Source organism: Dreissena polymorpha, chromosome 1 (genome assembly GCF_020536995.1).
Source record: "Dreissena polymorpha isolate Duluth1 chromosome 1, UMN_Dpol_1.0, whole genome shotgun sequence".
Taxonomy (NCBI): domain Eukaryota; kingdom Metazoa; phylum Mollusca; class Bivalvia; order Myida; family Dreissenidae; genus Dreissena; species Dreissena polymorpha.
Genome location: NC_068355.1, coordinates 146,981,553 through 147,007,549, shown reverse-complemented (window position 1 = coordinate 147,007,549; position 25,997 = coordinate 146,981,553). Strand labels below are relative to the sequence as shown.

Below are 25,997 nucleotides of genomic sequence, written 5' to 3'. Positions count from 1 at the left end.
GACAATGACCATGTGATACAATACAGGACTAGACAATGACCATGTGATACAATACAGGACTAGACAATAACCATGTGATACAATACAGGACTAGATATTGACCATGTCATACAATATAGGACAAGACAATGACCATGTCATAAAATACAGGACGAGACAATGACCATGTGATAAAATACAGGACTAGACAATGACCATGTGATATAAACATGACTAGACAATGACCATGTGATAAAATACAGGAAAAGACACTGACCACGTGATACAATACAGGACTAGACAATGATCATGTGATACAATACAGGACTAGACATTGACCATGTAATACAAAATACAAGACAAGACAATGACCATCTGATAAAATACAGGACTAGACAATGGCCATGTGATAAAATACAGGAAAAGACACTGACCACGTGAAATAATACAGGACAAGACAATTTGAACCATGTGATATAATACAGGACTAGAAAATGACCATGAGACACAATACAGAAAAAGTCACTGACCATGTGATATAATACAAGACTAGAAAATGACCATATGATACAATATAGGACTAGACAATGACGATGTGATATAATACAGGACTAGACAATGACCATGTGATACAATAAAGGAAAAGACACTAAACATGTGATATTATACAGGACAAGACAATGACCATTTGATACAATACAGGACAAGACAATGACCATGTGATACAATACAGCACAAGACACTGACCATGTGATATAATACAGGATTAGAAAATGACCATGTGACACAATAGAGGAAAAGACACTGACCATGTGATATAATACAGGACTAGAAAATGATCATGTGATACAATACAGGACTAGACAATAATCATGTGATATAATACAGGACTAGAAAATGACCATATTACACAATTCAGGAAAAGACACAGACTTTTTGATAAAATACAGGAATGAATGTTTATATTGAGTTGATATTGAGCAAAACATAGTCATCATGTAATATAGAGGAATGAATACTAACCAGTTAATATAGAGAAATGAATACTAACCAGTTAATGTAGAGGAATAAATACTAAACAGTTAATATAGAGGAATGAATACTAACCAGTTTATATAGAGGAATGAATACTAACCAGTTTATATAGAGGAATGAATACTAACCAGTTAATATAGAGGAATGAATACTAACTTGTTTATATAGAGGAATGAATACTAACCAGTTAATATAGAGGAATGAATACTAACCAGTTTATATAGAGGAATGAATACTAACCAGTTAATATAGAGGAATAAATACTTGCCAGTTTATATAGAGGAATGAATACTAACCAGTTAAGATAGGGGAATGAATACTAACCAGTTAAGATAGAGGAATGAATACCGCAAAAATGCAGTCATAAGTCGAGATTTTTTTCCTCAACAATTTGATTAAATTTACAGTCTCGACTAATGAGGTCGTCCATGAAAAATAATGATGAATGATGACATTCTACTAAGAATGATCCCCGCGGAAATGGTTAAAGTTGTTGTTGTATAGAAAACTTGTTGAAATACGACACACAAAATTTCCTCTTTTAACTGATACTTACAAATTAATATAACCACAGTTTGCCGCAACATTTCCCTCGTTTTTATTTTCATAATTTAATCCAAAGTTTTCATGTAAGCAGGTGTTTTTTTACAACTGAACGTTGTAAACAAAAGATCGAGTCATTTTTAAAGTAGAGCGAGAATTGGCAACCTGTGTGAATTGACAGTTTGACGTCATCAAAGGAAAGCCGCTTCCTGTCAAGAAGCCATAAAGCATGACCCTTTTCGCTGATAAAATAAAATGTCTTTAATTTGTGAAGCGACATGTTTAACCAATCGCGAGTTTGTTATTCACTGGCAATCGTCCAATTATGTTTGAGCACGTGCATAGCTCCGCCTTTGAAACTGTTATGTTGAACAAAGGTGGAGTTAGCGGTCTATTGGTTATGTCAATCATTGTCATAAAAACGTGTTTACCGAGGAACTAAGCAATTGTTTTGATAGTCAGATTAAAAGTACAAAGATTTGATTACAGTGATCACAGTGTGTCATCGGATTATAAGTTTGTGGATTATTACTAGCGTGGACAATTTAGTGCAAACTTTATAATAATAATTTATTAATTTGACCAACACATTTGATTTGTGAAAATGCCTCGAAAACGCCAACGCCATGCGTATGACAATACGTTTAAAATAGGCGTGATAGAATTTGCAGAGCAATCAATTAATAATAGTGCTGCTGAACGCGAGTTTGGTGTTTCGTATTTCGTTGATGTGCAAATTACGATGTACATGTATATAAGTTCTGGTTTCCTATGTTGTTTTTTTGTTTTTATGTGTTTCATTATGATTTGCTTGTCTATAATTTCATATATTATTTTTTATTTCCTAAATATATATCGATTCGTATTGATTATATTAAACAAAGTACATAATACACGTGTCCGCTATGTCTACGTCCCACAATCCTATATTGACGTCATGGTCTATGTATAGAATAAAAACTTCCCGTACATTTAAAATTGCGTCTGTTTATGGAATTCTTTCACGAATAATTTCTGACTCGACTTATGACTTGGACATATTCAAAATCTCCGATTTTCGTATCATTTTTAACCCTCCGACTTATGAGCGGGTAGACTTATGACTGCATTTTTACGGGTACTAACCAGTAAATATAGAGGAATGAATACTAACTAGTTTACTGTTAATAAAGACAAATGAATACTAACTAGTTAATATAGAGGAATTAATACTAACCAGTTAATATAGAAGAATGATTACTAACTATTAAATATAGAGGAATGAATACTAACCAGTTAATATAGAGGAATGAATACTAACCAGTTAATATTAATGAATGAATATCACCATGTTATATAGAGGATCTTATACTCACCTTCTGATGTTTCATGTAAAAGAATAACTTATCCCCATTTGATGAGTTATCACCAACTGATATACAAGAATAACTACTTACCATGTGATATAGAGGATGTTGATTCCAACGTGTAGCTGTGACTCTTTGCTAGGCTTGGTGCATAGGAGACGGTCTACCACCCCCTTGCCATACTGTGACTGTGCTGTCCCTGCAAGGTCTTCTAGTAGAGCCAGGCCACTGACACCAGCACTGCACACCTCCTGGGCCTTCATGCAGGAGGCAGCTGGGGAATCGATTTGAGTTTTAGAAGTGTTTTCAACAGCTTGACACTTATAAAAATACTGTGTTGAACTATCAGAAGGGCTAGATTTTTTTAGTTTACAGCACAACTTCTTATGCCTATTATGATCCTGTCAACATTTTGGCATATAACAGGACTGTTAATTTTGCCCTGACACACATAAACATGCTTGATTGATACATACATACATACAAATAACAGAGTAACAACAGACGGTGCTTTTACATCCCTGCTGTTTGAAAGGGCAGTAAAACTTACAACATTTGATTATTGTTTGTATCTCCGTTTCAAGAAATCGAATATATATTTATCAAGTTGATCGTTAAATAATAAGTTGTGAATTGTTTCATTGTTTTCAATTTCAGGGGTGATGGGGGTGTGTGGGGTGACAAGGTGAATATTGATGAGCTGTTACTTGAATGGCCTTAAGTTAATAATGACAAAACTTAATTACTAGTATATGTAAAGTTAACAAACTTGGCCCATGTGGTCATTTAACTATGGGGATTATAGACTTAAGTTTTAAAAAAATCTCTGAAACCGCTTAAACAACAAGCTAACCAAACATATGTGCAAATGTGCGGCTGACACTGAAGCAATAGAATAGCCTGACTCTTTTTCAAAATGTAGAGGAAAACAAGTAGGCCATGATGGCCCTGTATCGCTCCACTGTTTTTTATGCGAAAAAAACGTGCAATGCGCATGGGTTGAAATGTACTCAAGCATGTGACTTTCTCTTTCAATCCCTCGTCCCACCGGGCGCTTAAAGTTGGAAGGGTGAGCATTTTTATTAATGGAAAAAGTTACTACCGTGTTAACTTAACAGACTAAAAAGCCCGGGAATTGTTGCAAAGGTCCTTTGCTTATAACGTAGGTACATTTATCTCTCCAAAAGATATTGTCGTTCTTTCTATTTCACATATTTTAGATGCTAAAGATCAAATCTACGCATTTGATTTGAAACAGCTTCACAAGACCCATATGAATCAAAATGCCTTAACCCTTTACCAAACGACACATTTTGGACTTTCCCAATTTGAAAGAGGTTGCAGACGACAATTAAATTGTAATGGAATCTGAAGGAAATGATCAGGTAGGGTAGAAATAATTGTGATAAAAGGAGAAATTGCTCATCTTGAGCAATTTCACCTTTCATCACAATTATTTATAAAATCGTCAGCTACAAAACTGTAAAATCCTGTTAGTGTTTGGTAAAGGGTTAATAATCTCTGGTTCCTTCTTAAGAGCCTTTCACACATTCATAACAAATACAATAGTAGCATCTTTCTTTGTAAAGAATCATCTCAAAATATAACAAGGGCTGTTTGTAAAACATGCATGCCCCCCATATGGGCTGTCAGTTGTAGTGGCAGCCATTGTGTGAATTGGCACTGTGACCTTGACCTTTGACCTAGTGACCTGAAAATCAATAGGGGTCATCTGCGAGTCATGATCAATGTACCTATAAAGTTTCATGATCCAAGGCATAAGCGTTCTTGAGTTATCATCTGGAAACCATTTTACTATTTCGGGTCACTAAACCTTGACCTTTGACCTAGTGACCTGAAAATCAATAGGGGTCATCTGCGAGTCATGATCAATGTACCTATGAAGTTTCATGATCCTAGGCATAACCGTTCTTGAGTTATCATCCGGAAACCATTTTACAATTTCGGGTCACCGTGACCTTGACCTTTGACCTAGTGACCTGAAATTCAATAGGGGGTCATCTGCAAGTCATGAACAAATTTGGTAGAGGACTATTAGATATCACTACATACCAAATTTACTAGCCCTAGGCTCTATAATTATAAACAAGAAGATTTTTAAAGTTTGCACAAAATAGGCCTTATTTAAGCATATGTTCTTTTTTGTGACCCCCGGGGCAGGGTCAAATTTGTACCCAGGGGCATAATTTGAACAAACTAAGTAGAGACCTATTAGATGTCACTACATACCGAATTGGGTAGAAATAGGCTCAATAGTTATGGACAAGTAAATTTTTAAAGTTTGCACAAAATGGGCCCAATATAAGCATATGTTCAATTTTGTGACCCCTTGGGAACGGTTAAATTTGATCCCAGGGGCTTAATTTGAACAAACTTGGTAGCGGACAATTAGATGTCATTACATACCAAATTTGGTAGCCTTATGTCATACGTTTATGGACAAGAAGAATTTTAAAGTTTGCACAAAACAGACCTTATATAAGCAAATTTTCAATTTTTTGACCCACCAGGGCAGGGTCAAATTTGACCCCAGGGGCATAATTTAAAGAAACTTGGTAGAGGACTATAAGATGTCACTAAATACTAAATTTGGTAGCCCTAGGCCCAATGGTTATGGACAAGAAGATTTCTAAAGTTTTCACAAAATAGGCCTTATATAAGCAAATTTTCAATTTTTTGACCTGCCGGGCAGGGTCAAATTTGACCCCAGGGGCATAATTTGAAGAAACTTAGTATAGGACTATAAGATGTCACTACATACCAAATTTTGTAGCCATAGGCCCAATTGTTATGGACAAGTAGATTTTTAAAGTTTTCACAAAATAGGCCTTATATAAGCAAATTTTCAACTTTTGACCCCCGGGACAGGGTCAAATTTGACCCCAGGAGCATAATTTGAACAAATTTGGAAGAGGTTGACCCCAGGAACATTCCTGAGAAATTTCATCAGAACTGGACCAGTAGTTTAGGAGAATAAGATGTTTAAAGAAAAAATTAATGCACGGACGCACGACGGACACAGAACCATGACATAAGCCCCGCTGGCCTCTGGCCAGTGGAGCTAAAAATCACAAATTGTTTTATGACAATAGGGCCAGAGGCTCAACTGAGACTTCCAGGAACTGAACTGCTCACAGCAATGTTTGAGATTTTTAAGAAACCATTTTCAAACTTGTTCAAAATATATCACCTAGAGAGTTCACAATGTTTTACTATAGCATTTCACCAGGCCTTTTCCTGTCTATTTTGGGAAAAAGTACCTAGCAAAATTGGGATTTTTTGAGTCGCGAAATCTTTCAAATTGGGAAGAATTTTCATCGACAAAAGCATTATTTGGGAAATTATTTTTGCTGATTTTTTTATTATTAAATCAATTTTTTTTCATACATAGGTATTGCCCAAAAATGCTAAGAAAGTATTAAACTGTTTTTACCATGCAACATTCATTGTTTACTGCTAACGTAAGTATGCGTATTATATAAAAACACAGACTTTGTTCTGCTTGAAGTTCAAATAAAATACTGTTGTGCCGGTGCCCGGCCTACAAAACGCGCACATACCTCGTGACTGGGAACCAGCGACAAATCGGTATAGTGCATGCTGGGCAGCACAGTGCATGCTGGGCAGCACGAGATAGTACGCTCTCTTGTGCACGGGACGTTGAGGTGAGTAGATGTGTTTATGTGACTATGTCCCAATGTGAGTATTGTGTGTGAAATTGTGAGCCTGCGTATAGGTTATATTGTATTCTATTGCATTTTATGTGTGTTCAATACGTATTACCTTAGAGGGAAGGTAAGTGAAGATATAAGTGAGTCTGTGACTGTGTATGTGAGTCTGTGAGTTGTAAGTGTTTGCCTGTGATTGTGTCAATGACAAGTATTTCCCTGGAAGGCTATTCCCAGAAGTAAAGTGCCATTCCGTGACGTGGACGAGCCGGAGCCGACGAGTGTCCACCCGACGAGCCGACGCGTGAAGCAAGCCGACGAGTTCCCTCGAAGACGAAGAGGACGTTTGGTGCCATCCTGACGTGGATTCCAGTTGATGTCAACGTGAGTATTATGTTTAGTGTCGTTGCTAGCGATTGGTGTTATTGTTGTAAAACCCACGAATAGCTAACCGGGTGAAAACACTACAATACATAGCTTGATATGTCATTAAGGATTTTTTATGAATATTCACAGTCGAAGGACCTGCATTCAACCATTTTTTTCTTCAAAATTCAAGTTGCCAAATGTCTAAAGGCAACCATTTTTTGAAACACAACAGTAAAGCTGAACATCATAAATGTACAGAATTGAAATGTTAAGAAGCTACAAAGGGTGGTGACTCTGAATCTGGCAGTGGCAAATGTTCATCACTTGCTTGCTCAGAAACCCCTTCTAGGGAACACAAACTGGCATTCTGACTTGGACTACTGGGAATGTTAAACATTCAGTTTGTGTGTGCCTTTTGAGTAAATTTTTCGTATTTTACTTCAAGAGTACTTCGAATTATGCGACATTTTAAAGACTGGGTCCGATTTCCGTATTTTATTTACCCAAATTTATTCTTTCGAACCAGAGTAACGTTGAAAGTGAAACCAGACCACATTTATTTACGTCAGACCATCAATATCGATTCTCAACTAATTTACAATAATTACTGCGTAGACATGGTTATCACTTGTTGTATACATACCTGTTAATTCTGAATAATGCAACACTTCAATATTTAAAAGCTAATTCTGACCGAAAATGACCATAAATGTGTCTTAAGAAATGCATAGACACAAGCGGCCGCCATTTTTTCTAAAGTGGCAAGATCGCAAAATTGCATTATGGAACACTCGATACGATGACGTTCTACGCACGGTACCTACCGGGAAACGCATTTTTCGGCTTAGGTTATTTCTGTCCGAAGTTGGGAATTATTTTTTTAAATTGGGGAAAAACATCCATATTTGTCATTGGGAATGGGTCCGACTATCGGACCCGTGAGATAGGCAGAAAAAGGCCTGCAACATATTTGTATTCAAAATTCAAGTTGCCAAATGTCTGAAGGCAACCATATTTTGAAACACAACAGTAAAGCTGAACATCATAAATGTACAGTATTGAAATGTTAAGAAGCTACAAAGGGTAGTGACTCTGAATCTGGCAGTGGCAAATGTTCATCAATTGCTTGCTCAGAAACCCCTTCTAGGGAACACAAACTGGCATTCTTACTTGGACTACTGGGAATGTTAAACATTCAGTTTGTGTGTGCCTTTTGAGTAAATTTTTCGTATTTTACTTTGAGAGTACTTCGTATTATGCGACAATTTTAAGACTGGGTCCGACTTCCGTATTTTTTTCACCCAAATTTATTCTTTCGAACCCGAGTAACGTTGAAAGTGAAACCAGACCACATTTATTTACGTCAGACCATCAATATCGATTCTCAGCTAATTTACAATAATTACTGCGTAGACATGGTTATCACTTGTTGTATACATACCTGTAAATTCTGAATAATCCAACACTTCAATTTTTAAAAACTAATTCTGACCGAAAATGACCATAAATGTGTCTTAAGAAATGCATAGACACAAGCGGCCGCCATTTTTTCTGAAGTGGCAAGATCGCAAAATTGCATTATGGAACACTCGATAAGATGAAGTTCTACGCGGAATTCCCATTTGCACGCTAAAACACGGCGCCCGATTATTTAAAACATGGTACATACCGGGAAACGCATTTTTCGGCTTAGATTATTTCTGTCGGAAATTGGGAATTATTTTTTTTTAATTTGGAAAAAACATCCATATTTGTCACTGGGAATGGGTCCGACTATCGGACCCGTGAGATAGGCAGAAAAAGGCCTGTTCACTATAACATAATAAAGAAAACTGCCCAGTCCCCTTGCAGCCATGATTTCAACAGATGGGAACCATTTTCAAACTCAGCCCAGATAACATTAAAACAAATGTTTTGACCAAGTGTCATAAAGATTGGGCAAAATGTATGTCTTCTAGAGTGTTAACAAGGTTTTACTATAGCCATATAAGGAAAAATGCCCTTCCCCTGGTGGCAATATTTTTTATGAACCACAACCATTTTTAAACTTGTTCAAAATATCAACTAGAGAGTTCACAAGGCTTAACTATAGCATTTTACTATAAAATAATAAAGAAAACTGCCCAGCCCCCTAGCGACCATGATTTCAACAGATGGGAACCATTTTCAAACTCAGCCCAGATAATATTAAAACAAATGTTTTGACCAAGTGTCATAATTATTAGGCAAATTGTATGTCTTCTTGAGTGTTAACAAGGTTTTACTATAGCCATATTTTACATGGGTGAAAGTGCAGACTTTTAAAAATACTGAAATCTGGTCGAATAATGATGATATAACAGTTTTTACTATAGTTTATTAAGGACAAAAATTATGCAAAATACTGAAATCAGTATTAATACTGAAAACTTTCACCCATGCCATATAAGGATAAATGCCCTTCCCCTGGTGGCAATATTTTTTATGAAACACAACCATTTTCACACTCAGCCAAGCTATCATTAGAATAAATGTTCTGACTTAGTTTCATAAAGATTGGACCATAAATTTGACTTCTAGAGAGTTAACAAGGTTTTACTATAGCCATATAAGGAAAAATGCCCCGCCCCCCCCCCCTGGCAACCATGTTTTTCAACAGACGGAAAACATTTGGGAACTCAGCCCAGACATCATGTTTTGACCAAGTTTCATGAAGATTAATTGAACTAAAATGTGATTTCTTGAGTGCTTACAAGGTTTTGCTATAGCTATATAAGGAAAAATGCCCCGCCCACTAGCGACCATATTATTTGACGTACCACAACCTTTTTAAAAATCAGTCAAGCTATTTTAGAACAAATGTTCTGACCACGTTTCATAAAGACTAGACCATAAATGTGACATATAGGAAGTTAACAAGGTTTTACTTAAGCCTAATAAGGAAAAATGCCCCGCCCCCCTGGCGGCCATGTTTTTCAACGGACAGGACCCAATTTGGAACTCAGCTCAGATATCATTAGAAACAAGATGTGTTTGTGAAACACTATGTAACCCATATATTTGACCTTTGACCTTGAAGGATGACCTTGATATTTCACCACTCAAAATGTGCATCTCCATGAGATACACATGCATGACAAATATCAAGTTGCTATCTTCAATATTGCAAAAGTTATGGCCAATGTAAAAGTTTGACGCAAACAAACCAACAAAGCAACCACCAGACAGGGCAACAACAAAATGTCCCCCAGTATAAACATAAACATGTTCTGAGCAAGTTTCATGAAGATTGGACTAAACATTTTACTTCTAGGGTGCTAACAAAGTTTTACTATAACCATATAAGAAAAATGCCCTGCCCCCCCCCCCCCCCCCCCCCTCAGCCGAGCTATCATTAGAACAACTTTAGCCATGAAGTGAAAAATGTCCCGCCCCCTGGTTGCCATATTTTTCAACATTAGCACAATTGTTTTGACCAAGTTTCATGAAGATTTGACTATAAACATGACTTCTAGAGTGTTAACAAGGTTTTACTATAGTCATATAAGGAAAAAAGTCCCTTCCCCTGGGAGCCATGTTTTTCAAATAACCGGAACCTTTTTCAAACTCAGCTGCAATATCATTAGTAAAAAATTAATGTCCCAACCAAGTTTCATGGAGATTGGTCTAAAACTAAGACTGAAAAAGCTGTTTTTTCTGTTAAACATAAAACTAAGACTTTAAGAGCTGTTTTTCTGTTAAACATACAACTAAGAGTTTAGGACCTCTTTTTCTGTTGATCATACCTCTACGTCCCTGATTTTAAAGAAATAATGAAAAAACGCTAACAAGCATCAGTTTTAGCGGAAAAAAAACACTTTTTGTCGTTTGAGGTGTAAATAAGGACGTCATGAGCATGTGCGCTTAAAATTTGTAAATAATGTTTTTTGCTGTTTATGTTGCATTTTGGGTTTAAAATATATTACATCTTGGTATTAACTTGTTTGTTTTGTTGAATCTGATTCAATTGTACTAAAATGATTACTTTGTAGTTGATTCCCAGTAATATGACAATCCTCAACACATGACTGATATAAGAACTTCCTGTTGACCATGATATAAAAAAATATATCAGGCAACATTAGTGTTTTTCCCAGGAGGGCAAAGGGGCATGGCGCATTACTTTCAAAAAGGGCATTTTAGCGCGCAGTTTAGGCAAAAAAGGGCAAAAACGTTCCCGGAATACCTGAATTACGGGGAAACATGTAATCGCATCAGAAGCAGTTGTGGAAAAAATAACATATAAACAAGCACATTTTGTGGTAAAAGATCTATTTAACTTACTGTGATTTATATTAATATATTTACCTTGCAATGTACATTTACGTTCCATGCTGTTTCAATAAACTGTACAGCACGACAAACATAATAAAGCAATATATGCATATGAATCTGATTATACACAGATCCACTAACATATAAATGAAACCATGTTTGTCTAATCCCATTTTCTAACAATAATCTTGACAGATGTTTAAAACAACATTGCGAGTAAATTGAACTCTAATAATATGCAATCACTCGTTTCCGTGACATACATCCACCGAGTAGATTACAAATAAATAAATAATGTTGTTGGATATCTAAAACATTTGTATGCATCGTTGAATAGCACAGAAATTTTATCAATTCCTTCTTAATGTATAATCTCCATCGTTAGTTCGATCGTTTACGTCGTTATTTTCCATTTTTGCCGAGTCACAATTTAATTCTGTTTAGTCCGCCATGTTGATAAAATGTCAAAAGATGTAAGCGACAGGTGCGCATAGCAACGTTAAATCGTATACGCGATTCGCATTTTGTTAAATTAGTATACGTCTCAGTAATTATTTTAATAATTAGATCTAATTGTCTTAAAGACAAAAACGATAAAGAATAAATTTATTTGTGATTCTAAATGTAATTATGCGTAAAAATATATGTTGTGATAAACTTTGCAATGCACAATTGCCACGAGAATAACATAGAGTTTTTCATCAAAAGTCTCCGAAGTAATGCTTTTATACATTGCCGACCGAAAAGTGCGCTTGGCATAACATAGCCTCCGGCATTATCGATTGATACTGACACGGGGTTATTCACGCATGACTAATTCACAGCTTTTGAGCAGTCAGTTTGACTACCTATAAATCGAGCACTTTTTTAGATTAAATCTACTCGATTAATGTAGTCGATTAGACGTTGACGTCTCTCGAGTAAATCAAGCACAGTCGGAGCATCACATACAATTAAGGAAGCTGATTTTGCGGACCAAGTTAGATCGTAAGGCAATGAAGATGTTATCGATAAGGGCGCGTGGCGAAATTCGCCTTTGAAAAGAAGGGCGCGTGGCGAAATATGCCTTTGAAAAGGGCAAAGTGGCGATCCGGGAGGGCGGCGTGGCTTTTCGCCACGCTAAAATGGGCTGGGAAAAACGCTAAACATTATGTGGCCGGGGCGCCCCAGGGTTGGTAATGGGGCCATGAATAGTTGAGATTGACCATATTGTCATAAGAGAGGCTCTGTATCAATATGAAGTAAATCAGTGCAGAAATGAAGTTAATGAAGTTAAGTTAATGTATAATAACATAAAAAATGAGTGAAAATCTCTGACCCGGCCCCGCCCCAACCCCCAAAACTTTTGACCCAGGTCAGATAAAAATTCCGTCTCTGTCAAACATATGCTCATAGCTACCATGTATGTAAGTTTCAAGGTTCTAGTGCTAATAGTGTAGGAGGAGCAGGTGGCAAGGACGGACGGACGGACAGACGCACATCACCACAATATAAAACATTAAGAAAATTATTGTATTATCAAAATTGTTTTGTCCATTATAGAACGGTATTACGGAGATAATACATGTACATGTTTCTTTCTGTTTTTTCCCACTAAGATCGTTTTTTGTATACAGAGTTAACAGAATAGAGCTCTCACTACAGGTGATACCACAAGGAAGCTGTCTCGGGCCTTGGCTATATTTAACATACGCAGGAACGCTTTTCGATGTCATTCCGCCGCATATTTCTGTGTATGGATTTGCTGATGATCACACTGCAAATATACGCTTTACTCCAACACCATCAATGGAACGCAAAGCAATACCTTCAAGATTGCACAATAACCATTAACAACTGGATGAATGGGAATAAGCTCAAATTGAATAACTCAAAAACCGAGTTTATAATGTTTGGTAGTCGGAAACAACTTAACAAGTGCTGAGTCGGTTGTCATTATAAATGATGCAATTCCAAAACAAAAGTTTATACGCTATTTTGGTGCCTTTCTAGATGAAAAACTTAATTTTAAGTAGCACATAATGCGTAAATGTAGAACAGCCATGCTTAATTATTTTAAAATCAAAAGCATTCGAAAATATTTAAAAGTGAAGCCACCGAGATTCTTGTTTTATCATTAGTTGTTTCACGTCTAGATTACTGTAACGTCTTGTTGTATGGAGCCGCCCAGTGTGATCTTAATAAAATGCAGAGAATTCAAAATATGTGTGCAAAGCTAGTTTTTAATCGGAAAAAATACGATAGTTCCAGACAAGAATTGTTCGACCTCCATTGGTTACCGGTAAAATCCCGAATAGAGTTCAAACTATTGACCTTAATAAACAATTGTTCCCGCGGAAACGCGCCGGCTTATCTAACGGAACTATTAACGCTCCAATTTCAGAAGCGGAACCTGAGATCTGCCGACAATAACGTGATGAGCTACACAGTCCCTGTAAACAAAAGACGAACATTCAGCGATAGGGCTTTCCGGACTGCTGGCCCAAGAATCTGGAACACTATTCCATTAGCGATCAGGCAGTCAGAAACATTGCATTTGTTCAAAAGAAACCTGAAGACATTTTATTTTAGGAAGTTTGACACACTGTTTTAAATTGTATAAACTTTTTAATGTGCTCATTTAATGTGTGTTTTAAACCCCACAATCAATGCACACTCATTAATTCATTAATTATTTATCTACTTATTTATTTTAACTTAATTTAAGTAGTGTTTCGTTTTATTTATTTAGTTTGGTTATTTTAAAGTATTTATCAGATTTAAGTTACTGCCTATATTTATATGTTGTCAGCTTTTTACCACGTAACTTGTATGAATTTTATGTTATTTTTACATGTACAACGCCATTGAATATACACGCATAAAAATAGCCGTTTAATCAAATAAATCAGTTTCAGTTTTGATACAAACATACCCTGCAATACCAAACACACAAATATAGATAAACATGTTTCATTATGACTTTAAACTACATGTATGTGAAAAGTGATATTTCATTTGTATGTGACATTTTAAGATGCTATCCTGCCTTTAATGATATGCAAGGCGCCTACATGGCTACTGAACACCCGAGAGCAATAAAACGCAAACATAAAATATGCTATCCCTCTGAAATAAACCCACCTATCCAAAACGAATTAACATAATTGATATGGTATGTGATATCAAAAGTATATTACAGACGTTGTTAATTGTATCATTTTAAATGTCATTTCTTGTAATCACCACATGACATGGCAGTTAAGTTTCTATTCGGCTGAAAAGAGATTATAGCTGATATGGTTACAAAATGTTTAATTTAAATGTAAATTTAGTTACCACGGGAATATAATGTTTCTTTGTATGATAAATACCCTACTTTGGAATTTGTAAATTCCATCTATCAATTGAATCGCATAGAATGACAAGAGGGCCATGATGGCCCTGTATCGCTCCACTGTTTTTTTATGCGAAAAAAACGTGCAATGCGCATGGGTTGAAATGTACTCAAGCATGTGACTTTCTCTTTCTATCCCTCGTCCCACTGGGCGCTTAAAGTTGGAAGGGTGAGCATTTTTATATATGGAAAAAGTTACTACCGTGTTAACTAAACAGACTAAAAAGCCTGGGAATTGTTGCACAGGTCCTTTGCTTATAACAAAGGTACATTTATCTCTCCAAAAGATATTGTCGTCCTTTCTATTTCACATAATTTTAGATGCTGAAGATCAAATCTACGCATTTGATTTGAAACAGATTCACAAGACCCATATGAATCAAAATGCCTTAGCCCTTTACCAAACGACACATTTTGGACATTCCCAATTTGAAAGAGGTTGCAGACGACAATTAAATTGTAATGGAATCTGAAGGAAATGATCAGGTAGGGAAGAAATAATTGTGATAAAAGGAGAAATTGCTCATCTTGAGCAATATCTTCTTTTATCACAATTATTTATAAAGTCGTCAGCTACAAACCTGTAAAACCCTGTTAGTGTTTGGTAAAGGGTTAATACTCTCTGGTTCCTTCTTAAAAGCCTTTCACACATTTATAACAAAAACAATAATAGCATCTTTCTTTGTAAAGAATCATCTCAAAATATAACAAGGGCTGTTTGTAAAACATGCATGCCCCCATATGGGCTGTCAGTTGTAGTGGCAGCCATTGTGTGAATACGTTATTTGGCACTGTGACCTTGACCTTTGACCAAGTGACCTAAAAATCAATAGGGGTCATCTGCGAGTCATGATCAATGTACCTATAAAGTTTCATGATCCTAGGCGTATAAGCTTTCTTGAGTTATCATCCGGAAACCATTTTAATGTGTAAAGTCACCGTGACCTTGACCTTTGACCTGAACGTCAACAGGGGTCATCTGCAAGTCATGATCAATGTACCTATTTAGTTTCATGATCCTAGGTGTAAGCCTTCTTGGGTTATCATCCGGAAACCAATTTTCTAAGTTGAGTCACCGTGACCTTGACCTTTGACCTAGTGACCTGAAAATCAATAGGGGTCATCTGCGAGTCATGATCAATGTACCTATGAAGTTTCATGATCCTAGGCATAAGCATTCTTGAGTTATCATCCAGAAACCATTTTACTATTTCGAGTCACCGTGACCTTGACCTTTGACCTAGTGACCTGAAAATCAATAGGGGTCATCTGCGAGTCATGATCAATGTACCTATGAAGTTTCATGATCCTAGGCATAAGCGTTATTGAGTTAACATCCGGAAACCATTTTACAATTTGGGTCATCGAGACCTTGACCTTTGACCTAGTGACCTGAAAATCAATAGGGGTCATCTGCGAGTCATGATCAATGTACCTATGAAGTTTCATGATCAAGCGTTCTTGAGTTATCATCCGGAAACCATTTTACTATTTCGGGTAACTGTGACCTTGACCTTTGACCTAGTGACCTGAAAATCAATAGGGGGTCATCTGCAAGTCATGAACAAATTTGGTAGAGGACTATTAGATATCACTATATACCAAATTTACTAGCCCTAGGCTCTATAATTATGAACAAGAAGATTTTTAAAGTTTGCACAAAATAGGCCTTATTTAAGCATATGTTTATTTTTGTGACCCCCGGGGCAGGGTCAAATTTGTCCCCAGGGGCATAATTTGAACAAACTAAGTAGAGACCTATTAGATGTCACTACATACCGAATTTGGTAGAAATAGGCCCAATAGTTATGGACAAGAAGATTTTTAAAGTTTGCACAAAATGGGCCCAATATAAGCATATGTTCAATTTTGTGACCCCTGGGGAACGGTCAAATTTGATCCCAGAGGCTTAATTTGAACAAACTTGGTAGAGGACTATTAGATGTCATTACATACCAAATTTGGTAGCCCTATGCCATACGGTTATGGACAAGAAGATTTTTAAAGTTTGCACAAAACAGGTCTTATATAAGCAAATTTTCAATTTTTTGATCCCAAGGGGCAGGGTCAAATTTGACCCCAGGGGCATAATTTGAAGAAACTTGGTCGAAGACTATAAGATGTCACTACATACTAAATTTGGTAGCCCTAGACCATGGTTATGGACGAGAAGATTTTTAAAGTTTTAACAAAATAGGCCTTATATCAGCAAATTTTCAACTTTTTGACCCCCCAGGGCAGGGTCAAATTTGACCCCAGGGGCATAATTTGAAGAAACTTGGTAGAGGACTATAAGATGTCACTACATACCAAATTTGGTAGCCCTAGGCCCTATGGTTATGGACAAGAAGATTTCTAAAGTTTTCACAAAAAAAGGCCTTATATAAGCAAATTTTCAATTTTTTGACCCCCCGGGCAGGGTCAAATTTGACCCCAGGGGCATAATTTGAAGAAACTTGGTCGAAGACTATAAGATGTCACTACAATACCAAATTTGGTAGCCCTAGGCCCAATGGTTATGGACAAGAAGAATTTTAAAGTTTTCACAAAATAGGCCTTATATAAGCAAATTTTCAATTTTTTGACCCCCCCGGGGCAGGGTCAAATTTGACCCCAGGGGCATTATTTGAAGAAACTTGGTAGAGGACTATAAGATGTCACTACATACCAAATTTGGTAGGCCTAGGCCCAATGGTTATGGACAAGAAGATTTTTAAAGTTTTCACAAAATAGGCTTTATATAAGCAAATTTTCAATTTTTTGACCCCCCGGGGCAGGGTCAAATTTGACCCCAGGGGCATTATTTGAAGAAACTTGGTAGAGGACTATAAGATGTCACTACATACCAAATTTGGTAGCCCTAGGCCCAATGGTTATGGACAAGAAGATTTTTAAAGTTTTCACAAAATAGGCCTTATATAAGCAATTTTTCAATTTTTTGACCCCCGGGGCAGGGTCAAATTTGACCCCAGGGGCATAATTTGAAGAAACTTGATAAAAGACTATAAGATGTCACTACATACAAAATTTGGTAGCCCTAGGCCCAATGGTTATGGACAAGAAGATTTTTAAAGTTTTCACAAAATAGGCCTTATATCAGCAAATTTTCAATTTTTGACCCCCCAGGGCAGGGTCAAATTTGACCCCTGGAGCATAATTTGAACAAATTTGGAAGAGGTTCACCGCAGGAACATCCCTTAGAAATTTCATCAGAATTGGACCAGTAGTTTAGGAGAAGATGTTTAAAGAAAAAGTTAACGCACGGACGGACAGACGGACACATGACGGACACAGGACCATGACATAAGCCCCGCTGGCCTTAAGCCAGTGGAGCTAAAAACAGTTTCGACCAATCACATTACCTGTATAGTACTTTTTATGGCATGATGATATCTAACAGACACAGTGATGGATTGAAACCATTTACAATTTATGAATGTTCTGGGAGAGGGGCATTTTTATACAGAGCATACATGTTTATTTAAATATCTTTCGTTTGCTTAAATTGTGACTGCATACCTTTATGTTTCCCAGAAGATGATCTATCATCAATGCTGGACTTGTATCTTTTGTGAGGCTGCTCTTCATCTGGGGACGACATGTTGCTCATAATGGAGAACCTGCCAAAACATGATACACACATATGAAACCTGCATATAGTCTACTCAGATAAAAGACAAAACAAACATAACTGACATAATTATGTTCATGTTTTAGTTTTTATGTGTTTTAAAAATGATGAAAAATTTCAATCAACGCAATTCTAAAACAAAGATAATTAGATTTAAATTATTGATTTGCATATTATGGCAAAGATTTTGTAGAATAATAATAATGGATTGATAATTTATCATTATTTTGTTATTTTTTGTCAGCTAAAAAGTGGACATTGTTAACAATTTCTGTTAATAATTGTGGAAACCAAAAATAAGTTCTTCTAAAAATTACAAGTGGAAACCGTAAACAATTTTTGCTAATAATTACGAATGGAAACCGTAAACATTTTCAGCTAATAATTGGCGATTGTAACTTAGGGAAATCAAGCTCCTTGTTCCTCAATGGCCTATAAAGCTGTTACAGAATATTAAACTAGCATATTGTACCGATCCGAATCCGTGTCGTCATCCAAACAAGTAGAGGAAAATGAAGACCTATCCCTGTGCCTTGGCTTTCTCAGGTTTTTAAACAGATTGGAGATATTTTCCTGAGACATGAGTTTTTCATACACCAGGAGTGGCACACCTAAAGCCATGAGGTCATGGAAACATAAGGGGTTCCTGAACACCCGGGATAACAGCCTGGCACAGCGGGCAAGTGGCCGTTCCATCTGAGACAGGTAGTCAAGGAGACAGGACATGGTCTCCATGGTTACCAGGTAGCCTGCAGGATCATTCATCTGTGACACTCTTGACAGAAGACTCAGAATGTGATTTTCAACTGCATGAGATTTATGGGTGATTTTCTTTAGTTTCTTTGCTGGTTTTCTTTTCAACACATTTTTAAGATCACCTTCTAGAGTATCTTTAATGTAATCAAATTTAACGTCTTGCAATTGAGTCTCTGCATCTAATTCAGTGACGGATGAAGATATTATAGATGTGCCATGAGCAACACTATCGTCTGCATTTTCCTCTTCTTCAGTTGCAAAGCTTGGACTAAACACTGGACTAAAATCCCCAATAATTTCCCCGCCATCCTCAGAAGAGACACAGTTATCTGACACATCAGCACCATCGGAATCAATGTCGGATTCAATTCTTTTAGACCTTCTCAAACGGTCAGTTGTAAAGCCAGCCTCATTTTTATATAAAGTACAACTTACTCCAGTCTGCTTTGGATACTTTGGATGGACATGTTCAGGAACTTGAGAACCTGACAAAAGCATGTAACTATTGCAACTGACAATACCGGAACTGTTACGTCTCAGACCGGTTCCATGAGAGCTCTCAGGGCTGGATGTTAATGATGTAGAGTATTCTGGAGAGCTCTCTCCAGGGGAATAATAAGAAACGTTGCTTATTGGACTGTATGATGTCTTGGTGACATATTCACTGGCATGCGGTGGACTCAAGTACTGAATGCATTTGTTTTCACTAACCTCATCATCATCATTTGCACTGGAATAGTTTTTATATGTTGGGCTATCAATATGAAAATATGGCTTGGAAAAAGAGGATTGATCATATTCTTTAACAGTTGTTTCTTCAAGTTGGTTACCCTCAGTAGTGGTCTCAATGATCTTAGGTTTAGTCCCGGGAGAGCTGGACCCATGAGCCCCACCTTGCTGACCAGATGGTGCAGTTAAAGCATTACAGTCTTCTACCAGACCTGTTTGTATAGTCCCATCACTAGATGCTGCAGTTTTACCCTCAGAGTCTTCTTCCAGACCTGTTTGTATAGTCCCATCACTAGCCCAAGAAGAATGTTCAAAATGTGACATTAAGTTGCAGTGTTTTTTCAGATATTTCACCAAAACCTTTACTAAGCCATTCGTAAGCAGCACCTCAAACCCTGCATCGTCATAAATGTAGCACAATAAGGAGCTGATGACACGTTCATGAACGGCAGACAAGTTTTGATCATCCAACGCTGTCAGTAACAAGGGCAATGAATTATTCTCCCTCAGTTTCACTCTGTTCACAGCCTCCTTGCTACACAAACAAAGAATGCTGAGAATGTCTGGCTTTTTGGAGTGCGATGTCACCTCTTCATTAAACATATTAGTAAATGTAGTGATGCCTTCAGAGTTGCCAAACTCTGGTCGAAAGTTCTGGTAGTTGCAGAGCATGATGACAAGGTAAAAAGCTTCATAGTTTTGTGTCTTGGCAAGAGTCAGAAGAACATCTAATTTTCCAGATGAAACAAACTGTCCAGCAAACTGCTCTGAACACCTACGAATAAAACTAAAATCATTAAAATACTGCATGTATACTTTTTTTGATGGGATAAGATATAACATTAACTGTAAATTTTAAATAATACAGAATCAATGACTGTTTCATAGTAACAATAGGTTAGCACTTATGTACTGTCTATTTATTGATTAGAAGATACATGTCATACAAAGATTGAGTCAACCACTTAAAGGTTAATATTTCAGCTGTAAAATCGTATGTAGCACACAATTGCATAAACAAATGTTATTCACTTCACATTGTTGGACAAACAACCCTTGACAAAATAAGGGCAGTTTAATCTTTATTCATCAACTGGTCGAATCAAAGCAACTTTTTACCGCAGTTCATCATTTCATATTTTATTACCCTTGGGTTGCCAGACTATGCAAGCATCTGATAGCAGACTGATTCACTTCTGGGTTTTTACTGTCAATGAGCTTCCCAATTACACTGACTGCATTCTTATCCAGGAGCCTCTGCACATTTGGTCTGGTTTTGCCTAAAAGTCTGAAATAATTAAAGGCTCATGTTTAAGTTAAAATATTTCAGGCAATAAACAAGAGGACCACAGGCCCTACAGCGCCCACCTGAGCCCCCAAGGAAATATACTGTTTAGGTTGGGTACACTGTATGTTAACAAGGTTTCACAAAAGACATGTAAGAAAAACTGTCACAAGACAAGGCAGAAACTTTATTGAACTATCCACAAACTTTTTGGAACCGAGTATCATGACAACACGATTATTTAAATGTTCTGTGCAAGTTCCACAAAAAGTCTGTCAAACATGTGACTTGAAGAATGCTAGAATAGTTTTGCCTAGGACCACATTTTAACAAAACTATCTGCCCCATGGTGGCCTCTGTTTATAACAGGAAAATATCTCACTCATCTAATTTATCATTATAATAAATATTTAGGCTGAGCAAGGTCTTGGAGATTTTTCAAACAAAGAAGATTTCTAGAGTGTTCACAAGCTTTTTTTGGCATAGCTGTCTACCAGGCTTTGACCTTTACCAATAACTGATAGAATGCAGAAGATATTTCCCTTCACTTGAAACCAAAGGAAACGTTTTTACAATGAATTGAATGAATGAATAATTTAAGAGAGATCCCATCAACGATTGGCTCTCCATTTTAATCCCAAATGAATGGGAACTACACGTTTTATCACTGATTAATGGCATTAAGAGTTTTTATTTTTAAATTGACAAAATACATGTTTCATTATTTAAGTTATTTACACAAATATCTTTCACTAAAAATTGAAGAACCACTAATTTACCACTTTTCTTTTATATTTTTATTACGACAAAGCAGATGTTTTGAAGCCAGTTCGTCTTATATTCAAGTAATTTTTAGACTGTTAGATTTATGGAATGATATATGAACAAGGGGGCCATGATGGCCCCGAATCGCTCACCTGACTAACCTTGCTACATCAAATTAAATTCTATCAGACCCAAATACAATCCCAACCCAGATTTCATCAAGATAAACATTCTGAACATATTTCATAAAGATTGGATGAAAACTGTGACCTCTATTGTCTACACAAGGTTTTTCTATTATTTGACCTAGTGACTTAGTTTTTGACCCTAGATGACCCAAATACAATCCCAACCCAGATTTCATCAAGATAAACATTCTGACAAAGTTTCATAAAGATTGGATGAAAACTATGACCTCTATTGTCTACACAAGAATTTTCTATGATTTGACCTAGTGACCTAGTTTTTGACCCCAGATGACCCAAATACAATCCATAACCAGATTTCATCAAGATTAACATTCTGACCAAACGTTATTAAGTTTGGATGAAAACTGTGACCTCTACTGTCTACAAGTTTTTTTAAAAACTTTGACCTAGTGACCTAGTTTTTGACCCTAGATGACCCAAATCGTCCCCAACCCAGATTTTCACAAGACAAACATTCTGACCATATTTCATTAAGATCTGTCGAAAACTGTGACCTCTATTGTCTACACACGGTTTTTCTATGATTTAACCTAGTGGCCTAGTTTCTGACCCCAGATGACCCAAATACAATCCCAGTCCAGATTTTATCAAGATAAACATTATGACCAAATTTCATAAAGATTGGATGAAAACTGTGACCTCTATTGTCTACACAAGGTTTTTCTATTATTTGACATAGTGTCCTAGTTTTTGACCCCAGATAACCCAAATACAATCCAAACCCAGATTTTATCAAGATAAACATTCTGACCAAATTTCATAAAGATTGGATGAAAACTGTGACCTCTATTGTCTACACAAGGTTTTTCTATTATTTGACCTAGTGACCTAGTTTTTGACCCCAGATGACCCAAATACAATCCCAACCCAGATTTTATCAAGATAAACATTCTGACCAAATTTCATAAAGATTGGATGAAAACTGTGACCTCTACTGTCTACACAAACAAATTGTTGACGGATGCACACACGCACACAAGCACAACAGACGCCGGACATCACATGGTCACATAAGCTCACCATGTCACTTCGTGACAGGTGAGCTAAAAATATAAAAAAGCAAGCAACTTCGTGTATACTATATATGCATTTAATTCTGCTGTTTTGAAATTGAATACTTTGATTATAAATGAAAGTTTTTAAAATGTGTTCATCACTGCTTCTATAAAAAGCATCTGATAACATTTTCCCAGAGGGATATTGCCAGAGAAATAAAAGCATCCACGCTCTCACTCTCTGTTTCCCTCTCTACATCATACTCCATCTTGCTAAAGGTTTAACTGACTACAAGCAATTATACAGGCAAGATGCAGATTTTAATTAGATTCAATATATATGAATCCTTTACATAACAACATGTTCAACCATTAAAATATTTCAAATAACTTTAAATGCATGCATTCTTTAAACAGATATTTGTTAGTTTTTTGCTGTACACAAATCATTCAATCCTGTATAAATTAATATAATTGTGAAAGCTATATCATGCTTAATACATTCTTAAAGTTTATAACAGCTCCACAAAATGTACACTGCTACTTTTTACATATCATGTGATGTTTCAAATATCAGGACAAGGCTGAAGTGTAACAGTCTCTTTCTTTGTTGTGCAAATGGCGTAGAATGTCTGGATTTTCATGTGCACTTACAATAACATCAAACATTTGCACACAGACATGTGTTTAGCCAGTACATTGTAAAATAATCATTGTAACACCTTCAAATAATTCATTATATTTAGTACTATTAGTGTATATCTATAAATTGTATTTTATCTTTATAATAATACAAGTTACCCATAAGCATCAGAGTTAAGGTGGTGTGATGACAAAACACTGATAATTGCACAAAACATGGATGTACATTCCCCATAAAATACAACACATAATATTTAATACATGTTACTACAGTTCTCAAAGGTATGGGTGTGCTGGTGTAAATTATTTTTCAGGAACTTCTTATTTAATTCGACCTAGTTACCAAATTGTTGACCCAATGTTACTCACTTTTAAAACTTCTGAGATATCATTTGGATAATATTCTCACCAATTAATTTCGTTAAGTTTGGGTAACAAATGTGGCCTCTAGTGTTCAAAACCTTTCTTCAATCACTTTCATGCAGTATGCATATCTCAACTTAACAATTTTTTGCTCCTGAAATTATAGATTTTTCTGGCAAATAAGAGTATTACATTTTTATTGTCATATTTTTATGTCCCCAACCACTATAGTGGGGGACATATTGTTTTTGCCCTGTCTGTTGGTTTGTTTGTTGGTTTGTTTGTTTGCCCCAACTTTAACATTTGCCATAACTTTTGCAATATTGAAGATAGCAACTTCATATTTGGCATGCATGTGTATCTAATGGAGCTGCACATGTTGAGTGGTGAAAGGTCAAGGTCGTCCTTCAAGGTCAAAGGTCAAATATATGGGTCAAAATCGCTCATTTAATATACACTTTTGCAATATTGAAGCTAGCAACTTGATATTTGGCATGCATGTGTATCTCATGGAGCTGAACATTTTGAGTGGTGAAAGGTCAAGGTCATCCTTCAAGGTCAAAGGTAATATATGGGGACATAGTGTTTCACGAACACATCGCTTGTTCGTTTGTGTTCTTTGCTCGCTGTGTGCCCTTGCAGCGTGACGGGAATTGTAGGAAAGCCAAAATTGTGCATATAAAGAATGAGAAAATAACTCAAATCTTACACCCTTTTAATTGTAATGTTTTAAAGTTTATTTTAATTTCATATTGACAGGGAATAATAACCTTATAGTTCTGATGTATGTTGGACGATATTCATCTTTCTCTGTTTTCTGCAACAGTTTGATGAGTTTCTCAGTAAGGGCACTGCTCTCGGCCAGTTTCCAGCTGCCGGGGGACTGCAGCATGTTGGCCAGACATCTGCAAGTGCGGTGCAGAAGGGCTTCAAGGTGGTCACTTAGAAACAGCTCTACTGTGGAAGAAACAAATGACGCACGTTGTGGGAGACCAGGCATAATGCACATGCAAAACATGTCAATATGGGAACAGTCTGTCCTCAAAATCCAGGACTGCACTGTGTGTTAAAAAAGGATTTATCAATAGAAGAAACAGGAATGACATAAACATTGACATAAAAACAACAAGGCTTTAATCTAGCCTGCCATATTAGGAAGACTGCCACACCACCTGGTGAAATGTCATAAGATGTCATAAGAACAAATCACACTTTTATTGAAGATTGGATTAAAAATCTGAACTATATTTGTATATTTCCTTAACAAGGTTTCACTAAAGCCATTAAGGGAGAAATTGCCCACCACACTGGCTGCCATGTTTCTAAACAAACAAGAACTGTTTTCTAACTCACCCGATATGTCATAAGAACACATGTTATGACCTAGTTTCACTAAGATCCGACTACAAATGTGAATTTGAGAAAGCTAACAAGCTTTTTCTTTTTGACTTAGTGGCTAAGCTTGTGACCTCATGTGATTCAGTTTCATTTGTGCCCAACATACTATTGAGATAAATGTTTGGACAAAATTTCAAGAAGATTTTACAATAAATGGGCCTCTAGTGTTAAAAAGATAAATGTTGATGAAGCACAATACTGGAAACAAGAGGGCCTGAAAGGCCCAAAGTCGCTCACCTGAGATAACAAGATATGATTGGAACAAATCTTCTGACCAAGTTTCATGAAGATCGGAAAAAATGTGGCGTCTAGAGTGTTAACAAGGTTTTACTATAGCCATATAAGGAAAAATAGCCCGCCCCTTGAAAGCCGTGTTTTTCAAGCAAACATAATTATTTTCGAACTCATCCAAGATATCATTGAGGCCAATCTTCTGACCAAATTTCATGAAGATTGGACAATAAATGTGGCCTCTACAGTGTTCACAAGGTTTTATTAAAGCCGTATTAGGAAAAATGCCCCGCCCCTGGTGGCCATGTCTTTAAAGCAACCAAAACCATTTTCGAACTCATCCAAGATATCATTGGGACAAAT

At 36.5% G+C, this 25,997-nt stretch overlaps 1 protein-coding gene across 11 annotated transcripts in view; it reads right to left on the bottom strand.

The window, feature by feature from the left end:
• Positions 1–25,997, bottom strand: part of LOC127854293 (uncharacterized) — a 58,954-nt gene that overhangs the window by 10,431 nt on the left and 22,526 nt on the right. For 8 of the 11 annotated variants that reach the window (XM_052389386.1, XM_052389401.1, XM_052389420.1 and 5 more), the window contains 5 exons: positions 24,776–24,962; positions 20,894–21,034; positions 18,734–20,521; positions 18,150–18,250; positions 2,994–3,177 (listed from right to left, as the gene is read on the bottom strand). In XM_052389386.1, coding sequence (XP_052245346.1) covers positions 2,994–3,177; positions 18,150–18,250; positions 18,734–20,521; positions 20,894–21,034; positions 24,776–24,962 — 2,401 coding nt within the window. The remainder of the gene's footprint in view (positions 1–2,993; positions 3,178–18,149; positions 18,251–18,733; positions 20,522–20,893; positions 21,035–24,775; positions 24,963–25,997) is intronic. The other 3 variants (XM_052389424.1, XM_052389411.1, XM_052389428.1) reach the window with 1 other exon arrangement.